This window comes from Cucurbita moschata, unplaced genomic scaffold, assembly GCF_002738365.1.
Source record: "Cucurbita moschata cultivar Rifu unplaced genomic scaffold, Cmos_1.0 Cmo_Scf00024, whole genome shotgun sequence".
Lineage (NCBI taxonomy): Eukaryota > Viridiplantae > Streptophyta > Magnoliopsida > Cucurbitales > Cucurbitaceae > Cucurbita > Cucurbita moschata.
Window position 1 is genome coordinate 2,311,775 of NW_019268540.1, and position 8,789 is coordinate 2,320,563.

At 34.4% G+C, this 8,789-nt stretch overlaps 1 protein-coding gene and 1 long non-coding RNA gene across 2 annotated transcripts in view; one reads left to right on the forward strand and one right to left on the reverse strand.

Moving 5' to 3' along the window:
* Positions 1–1,458: 1,458 nt before the first annotated feature.
* Positions 1,459–8,789, forward strand: part of LOC111461203 — a 9,469-nt gene continuing 2,138 nt past the window's right edge. Inside the window, exon 1 of the long non-coding RNA XR_002713537.1 lies at positions 1,459–1,608. This is a non-coding gene — a long non-coding RNA (uncharacterized LOC111461203). The remainder of the gene's footprint in view (positions 1,609–8,789) is intronic.
* On the reverse strand, positions 1,922–4,578 carry LOC111461197 (gibberellin receptor GID1B-like). Its single transcript, XM_023104704.1, has 3 exons — positions 4,470–4,578; positions 3,787–4,342; positions 1,922–3,409 (listed from the first exon to the last, which is right to left on the reverse strand). The coding sequence occupies exons 2-3, from the start codon at positions 3,823–3,825 to the stop codon at positions 2,420–2,422; spliced, it is 1,029 nt and encodes a 342-aa protein (XP_022960472.1). The 5' UTR covers positions 3,826–4,342; positions 4,470–4,578; the 3' UTR covers positions 1,922–2,419.

Genomic DNA, 8,789 nt, shown 5'->3' on the forward strand with positions numbered 1-8,789 from the left:
AGGTAGATAAAGGCTTGAAGTACAATAAATCACTTAGAAAGTGAAAGGCTATAATTTACCAAAGTTTGTTCCACAAGTAGGATTAATGGCCCATATTTTATTATTAAATAAATACTTTATCCATTTTTACTCTTAATAAAATAAATAAAATAATGTTATATCCAAGTAGGGGCCCTCATACTTTATGTTCCCTCCCCTTTTCAATGCTTCCTCCTAAAGTTCCCTTCTTAATTATTACCTCCATGAAAGTGGCCATTTTGCAATTTTTCATGTTTAAAGTGCCCATTTTGCAATTTTTATGTTGAAAGTTTGGGGCTTAAAAGTAAAAGTTCGATTATATATATATATAAAGTATAAAGAAGGACATTACCCGACTTAGTAATATTCTAACTGATTTGGGTACGGTGTAGTTACACCCGAGCAATACATTATCGATAGTAATTTTATGCATGGACATTAATGATCTTTAAAAAAAAAAAAAAAATTCATAAAATAATATTTCGATAAATGTCAAGAACATTTATTTCTTTAATTTTCACCTTTTGAAAAAAAAAGAGGAGTTTTAATTGTTGAAGGGGGAATTGTTAGAGTCTCCCAAAAAAGGGGACAGTTAATGAGTGTTGCTTGCTCCACAAGAAATTGAAAGCAAATGCAAATAATTGTTAATTGTTTATAGAGATTAGTATGGAAACTCGAGCGTCTTTCATTACGTACACAAAATGATTTTATGAAAGTGAAAAAACGAGTGTTATCTTACGTGATAGTGATCTAACTAGACCAACTTTAAAGACTTATGATCTTCATAGGTTGATATATAAAAGTACGAGTCCGTTGTGGCATGAGTTCATTTGCACGAGAGGGTTGATTGACTTTGTAACAGCTAAAGCCCACCGCTAGCGAATATTGTCCACTTTGACCCGTTACGTATTATCGTCAGTTTCACGATTTTAAAACGCATCAGCTAGGAAGAAGTTTTTACACTCTTATAAAGGGTGTATCGTTTCCCGCTTCAACGACAATCTCACAAAATTGAAATTACAAAAAAAATCTTCGATTTTTTCGTTCGGTAATTTCATATTGTTATTAAAAAAATAGTCACATCGAACGACGTAGTTAAAAAATGATTTAGAAAATCCAAAAAGGAAAAAAAGGACAAAAAAGTCAATGTTTTGTTGTATGTTTAGGACATGATTCCAAAGGCTTAGCTGATCCCATCCTTCCCAATGCCCACTACACAAAACCATTTTGGATTCTTAGGATTTGGCCAAACCTTTCTTTTCAATGTTGGATTTTCTAACTTTTTTACTTTCTTTCTTCCAATTCTACCCTTTTCTCGGGACAATCATCTGATCCTACTACAACGTTCATTCATCAAGAACGCCACCGACCCTAAAATCAATCAATAAAAAAAAAACGCATGCTCAGTTTCACCGAAACGGATGAAGTGAACCAACCAACAAGTTAGATAGGTTGTACTAGCCCAAACCCACAACTAACAGACATTATCCACTTTGACCTGTTACATATAGCCACCAGCCTCACGGTTTAAAACACAGGTTTCCACACCCTAATAAGGAATGTTTCGTTCTCCTCTCCAACCGATGTGAGGTCTCACACAGGTCGTGGGGCATAGAGCATACGTCCAAAACAACCAACCTAACAAACAAACATGGTGGGCAATGAAAAGGAGGTGTGTAGAGTTAGAAGTTATCCCAAACGCCAAGCACACCCCCTCTATATAAGAAAAAGCTAGAAGGAAATGACAAGAGATGATCAAAATCAATATTGTAGGGAAAGTGAAATCCATGATTTGACCAATCATTTATGCATGGCTGCAAAAATTCATGCTATTTATGGAGAAGACGTGGGCAACCCATGTCCCCTACTTCACCAGATCTTTAGCAACAACAAAACCAAGAAGTAGATACAAACAACAACACTTAATAACACAGAATTCACAAACAAAATGGATCAAATCCAAAACTTTGTGAAAAAATTAGTGCATTATCAGTCAGAATGCTCATAAACATTGATAAGACCAACAAAATTTACCCCTAAACTTCACATACTCACTTGTTTGGATGGCTGGAAGAGCAAGGCAGGCAAGCTTTCTTTGGGCTTTTTGTTGGTATCTATCTCATCACCTCCATAAATTTTGGCCACTTAGCTCCTGAACTTGAATAAGCAGCAGTAGCAGCAAAGAAGCAGAATCCCATGATGTTAATATTGTATATAACCTATACATATACATATACATACATACATACATACATATATATATATATATATATATATATATATATATATAACACTACCAAGCATTACAGCAAAGGGGAGAAAAGGAACCCAAGTTTTATATGTCAAAGCTTCTGTTAGGTGTTGCAGCATTTTTTTTAGTGCTTTTTAGTTGTATGAACAGTTAAGGGTTGATGAAGCTATTTATCTCTTCCATTAGACAGTAGAAATGTTGATTGTTAGGCAAGAAGTAGAACCCGATTGTCGCCTGTTCGAGGAAGAGAAGTTTCACGTCGTGACCGGAGTCTTTCAGTCCTTGCACGTAAGCAAGTTGCCAGTCTTGCATTAAATCCAAACCGGCAACGACGACTAGGCTTTTCGGGAAGTCGAGTCCTGCTATGCTTTTGGATTTGGGGCCAAAAATGTTGCAAGCTGGGTGATCTCTGTCTTCTCCTTCAGGGAGATAGGCTCTCCAGTACCAATCTCGGTCTTGGATGGTTACGAAGTATTTACCGTCGAGTTTCTTCTCGGATTCGGTTCTCTTTTCGCCACCGAACATCGGGTGAAGAAGGATATTGCCTAAGACTTCGATGTCTTCTTCAGCTGCCTTCACAGCAACATGATGAGCAATGTTGCCACCAGAACTGTCGCCAGCTAAATACACGTGAACCTTAGAGTCCTTCCCACTTTGCAGCCATGTTTTTGACTTAACCCATTTAAGTGCAGCCCAGCCATCCTCATACGCACATGGATACGGATGTTCGGGCGACCGACGATAGTTAACCGAGACAACAACTGCCTTGCAGATGCTTACAATTCGACGGCAAAACGTGTCATAGATAGCACTGTTGGCTGATGAATGAGCAAAGCTCCCCCCATGAAAAAACAGGATGACAGGAACAACTTTAGACGTGCTTAGAGGCTTCTCAAGATCAACGATACCCCATCGAGCTTCATTTCCAGGGGATAGCTGATAAACTCGGTTAAGAAGGCCAGAAGCTCGATCGACATGATCAAACGAGAAAACCCCATCAACAGGAATCACATTGGCAGGAACTTTACGCTCGAGATACTCCGCTAACTCACGGTTGAATGTCCCGTCCGAGCGGCGGAGAATGTTGTAAGCTAGCTTGAAATTGGAGATAAGCACCCATGTATTCAATGGAACAACGCTCTACACATCAAGATAACAACCCAATTAAGAGAAAAGTGAAAGAAAACCAAGTAAAATCAGGGATGAACATGATTATAATGAAGAACAAAGGCATTATCTCCAAGCATTTATGCAGCAAATCTAACTAAAATCCCAAAAACATACCAGAAATACACACAGAGCACATCATTCTAAGCCAAAAACCATCACCTATACACAAAGACAGCCTAAAACTTGCCCAAAAAGCTTTAAAAACTTGCCCAAAACTCAGCATACAAGAAAGAAAGCTTGTAAACCCAAAATCATAACCTTAAACAGCAATGAAAAAAGCAAAACCCAATTCAAAATCTAGCAAAATAGGGAAGAAATGAATTCAGATTAAGAAAGAACAAAAGTACCTTAGATTCATTAAGGTTGACTTCATTACTCCGAGCCATCTCCTCTTGACACCCAGAAAAGAACAAACCCCAAAACCAAGAATCAAACAAAGATTAAGAACAGAGCAAGTGATATCCACTCAAAGAAACAACCAAAACCCTGTGATTCTCATGGCAACAAGAACAAACAAAGAAACAACCAAATGGGTTACTCCTTCTTCTCTAAGCCCTTCAAATCAATCTATGGCGATGATTGAACAGAACCCTGATGGAGTATTGGTGTTAAACACCCTTTTTCTCCCCTTGATTGATACCTCGTTTTGGGTTCACAGGGCATTGAAGAGACAGTTTTATCAGAAAGAAGGGAACAGAGAAGTCTCAGAAAAGGCAGGGAGATCAAGCGAAGGGGATAATAGAGAAATAAAAAGAAAGACAAAGTACAAAGAAAGAAAGAGAGAAAGCGAGAGTGTTTGATGGTCAAAATCGCAAATAAGAGAAACAAAACAACGGTGGTGGTGGACGGAGACGCGAGAGAGACGACAAATCGGTCGGCCGAATTCAACTGTTCATAAGGGACCTACCAATTGAATTCAATTCAATTCAATTCAATACAATCCAATTCAATTCAATACAATCCAATTCAAATCAAATCAACAAATCTATCTCTAAACATAATATAAACAAATCTGCACAAAATTTCTTACGAATTTCATTAGGGTTTTGTTGATTCCGTCCCCTTTGTGCCGAAATATTTAAAATGTGGATGAACAACTCCTTTGATTATAGGGTTTGGAGGTCAGTCGATGTTAATGTCATGGAAAGATCGGGCTGAAGAATGGGCTAATACCAAATGTCAGAGCCATTTTGGGTCTTTTTTGGTTCTTTTTCATTAATAATTCAATAATTACTTTATTTATTTATTTATTTATTTATTTATTTATTTATTTTGTATTTATTGGGATTTGCTTTTTGAAAAGTGGGTTAAATTTATAGCTTTTGTCTTTTTTTACTACTTAGGTTAGAATTATCTGAAATAGACATGTTGGACCATAAAATTAAAGTCCTCGTAATAATTCGATAGTAAAGACTTCGGTACCGTCTCGAGCCTACCGAGAATAGATATTATCTGTTTTGCTTCATTACGTATCGTGTTAGTCTCACAGTTTTAAAACGCGTATGCTAGGGAACGGTTTCCATGCACTTATAAGAAATGTTTCGTTACACTCTTCGATTGATGTGGGATCTCACAATCCACTCCCTTGTGGGCCCGTCATTCTCGTTGGCACACTGCACGACGTCTGGCTCTGTTACCATCTGTAACAGCCTAAACTCATTGTCGTTAGTCTCATGGTTTTAAAACGTGTATGCTATTGAACGGTTTTCATGCACTTATAAGAAATGTTTCGTTACACTCTTCGATTGATGTGGGATCTCACAATCCACTCCCTTCTGGCCCCATCATTCTCGTTGGCACGCTGCACGATGTCTGGCTTTATTACCATTTGTAACAGCTCAAACTCATCGTCGTTAGTCTCACGGTTTTAAAACAGGTTTACTAGAGAAATGTTTATACACCCTAAAAGAATATTTCGTTCTCCTCTCTCTTCAACTACTCATCGTCGTTGTCATTTTGGACATTATACATTTACACATCAATATATCACGACCACTACAAAAGCTATCGTAGTAATAATGAACGCAACAGTGAGTTTATTAACGTATTTAAACTTCCGACACTACACATCAGTACAAACCCTACTTTCGTTACTCCCTAATCATATTAGCATCGTTAAAAATAACATGAAATTCAATTATAGTAAATAATAAAAGTCGTATTCGAAGAGTTTTATCATCGGTTTCGAAGTGGGTCGGTCAGAGCTATGAAGATTTAAAAAAATTTGTAAAATTAAAAGAAAAAAAAAAAAAAGGGGTGGAGACGGAGTTTCCTGCGTGCGGCCAACGCCAAAGCACGTGGCGACGAGGGGTTCCGTCTGGAGTTCTTTTTGGCCAAACCTTTTACTTAGTCAACTTTTGATTGCCGAAATTACCCTCGTATGTTTTTAAAAATTACCAAAATGCCATCGAGAGCGACGCGTGTTTTGTCGTCTTCCCCAAAGCGCGTGACGGCATGTTTTTCGTCAGAATCTGACAGGAGGCTTTGCTTTTATTTTATTAATTATTTTTTTAAGAAAGTTGAAAAGTTGTAGCGTGGGCTTTGGATTTTGTCGTATTCTTCTGGAGTCCCGTTTTTAGGGTTTTTTTTTTTCCTTTTTTTTTTTTTTTGCAATGAAATAAAATATATCTCATGGGCTATGGACACGTGGCATTATCCAGTGGGTCCCACTAATAACCGTAGGTTTTTATTCTTTGGAGAAACGTAAAAATAAAAAATAAAAAACAAAACAAAACCCTCGTTGTTTTCTTTTGTTTTGTCTTGTTACGGTTATCGAAGCTCCTTCATGTGGGTCCCACCCGTGATGCCCACCGTCTCCTCTCCACCTGCCACGTGTCCTTATCCAGTCTTTTCATCGGTCTGATTGATTGCTTTTTTTTTTTTTTTTTTTTCTTTTTCTCTTTTTATAATTTCCCCATTTTTCATTGTTTAAATTCTATTTTTTAAAAATATTTATTATTAAAAGTTAATAAATCAAAATAAAATATGTATGTAGACATGATTTATAGTTAAATTAATTAAAAATTTTAAAACTTTTATAGTATTTTTATTATTCATACGTGTTATTGGTTTATTCACGTACCTCTTATTTACTCAAATGTTGCATACCCACCAGCTTCTGCCTTGGTTCGTCCCCGGACCACGTCTCATTGAAGAGAATAATGCCTAGGATTTAGACCATGATATAGAATTCAAATTCACCGCTCAATGGCCTCGACATTTTCCTGCCTCCCTTGCGACGTGGTCATGTTACTTACTCTTTACTTTTAAGAGAGAAAATTATTCCTACATACAACACGAGCCCTTTGGACGTGCTTGTTCTCACCCACATGCTTTTGCTCAACACGGAATTGCTTCAAACAAACTACGCTTCATTTTGGAATTTCTATAATTGAATTATCGAAAATGGAGACACATTTAAGAAAAAAAAAAAAAATATATATATATATATATATATATATATATATATATATTTATTTATTTATTATTATTAGTATTATTATTATTTTTTAACAAAAGAAAAATAAGAAAAGGAGAATAATATTGAAAACATTAAATTAAAAAAATGTGGGAAAAAGGAAAAGGAGAGTTAGTGGTTGAAGAATTGGATGTATAATTTGTCGTGTAGTGGATCACGTGCCGCGCACACGCCGAAAAACACAAAGAATTAATTTATACCATACTGATTGTCGCGTTGGTTCCAACTTCCTATTTTTAAAAAAAAAAATAATAATAAGAAGTTTGACTTTATTTAATGTTATTTGAAAAATTAATTAATAATTATAATCTTGCTTTGTTTTGAGGCTTTAATTAGTAGGTCATAGCCAGGTGTAATTAACCATAATAAACGCTAAACATTATAAAATATTTAATAATAATTAAATTTTACAAAAATAATCTTGAAAAATATGGTTCAAATTACATTTTACTAACAATAATTATAGTTTGAAAGAGATCATTTACCTGTAAAATTTTACTCCTATAACCCAATTTACCGCTAATTTTACCTTAAAGTTAAAATTAGTTTAAATATACGAATAATGCAAAAAAAAATCATAATTAAAAATAAATATTTATTTAATTAAGGTGGGTTTAGGAAATTTATTTAAAATTATGGGTTTTGATAAAATAACCCAAAGATTTGTCATTTAGTAAATTAGGTCAACAACCATGAAAATTTTATTTATTACTTCTTTTTCCACCTCCCTTTTTAAATTACCCTTAAAAAAATACTTTTTTTTTCCTTTCGAAATCGACCCAATCAATTTGAGTTGGGTTGAATTTTTTTTTTTAAATCGAAAATTTTGAATTAATTCACGGATTGACATTTTTGTAGTCAGATAAAAAATAAGATTACAACCTAATCCTACCTTACTTTTGAAATTATTATGAAAATTAAGAATATTTGACATTTATAACCGAGGTTAGTGTAGTATTATGACTCGTGAGTGTTTGATATTGCCAAGTAGTTTAGCCTCTTTCTTGAGTGCAGCTCCAACCAGTAAATAACACTAAAACCCTAACACACTTTCCTAAAAAAAAAAAAATTTCGTTCCCTCTCCAACAAATATAGAATCTAACCGTATTTATAGCTTTATATTACCAGATTGGATTTATTTATGGACGCAATTTGAAAAAGAAAGAAAAAAACCCACTTATTTAAATTCCATAAGCCAAAAGTAAATATTTTAAAAAGTATATTAAAATCCAAAAAAGAAAAAAAAAAGTATTAATTGAAAATGGCGGGGTTAAAAAAGACAAGGCAGCGGATTAATAATAAAACAATAATAATTTAAATATATTGCAAGGGGTTTCGTCTTGTAATTTGAAACAGACAAGTGGGATATTTTATTGGAAACAATTAATGGCGCTCTGTGATTGGCTAATAAAACACTGTCGTGTTGTAATACTAATGGACAACAAAAATAATCTTAACACATATACTAAAAGAAAACACATTTATCAAAACCCCAAAATGCCCCCCTTATTTTTTTTTATTTAAATAATTGCATTATGTACTATATTTTATGATAATAATGACTTCACATGTGTTCATAGGCTTTTCTTGCTTTCATTTATGTTTGTTCACTAATAAAGATTAAAGGGTGAATTTTTAAAATGGTATGTTTTGGTCTCTCTATTTTGTAACATTCGAGTAAAAGAAGAATACATAGATGAACTTAAATCAAATCCAAATGTGAGCGATCCTAAAGATATGATAATAGAAAACACTGCATATACCAATAATGTATATCTTCTTTTCATGTGTCACAACTATAAAAACTTCATGATTAAACGTGCTTTACTTGGAATAATTTTATATTAGGTGACTTTTTTTTTTTTTTTTTTT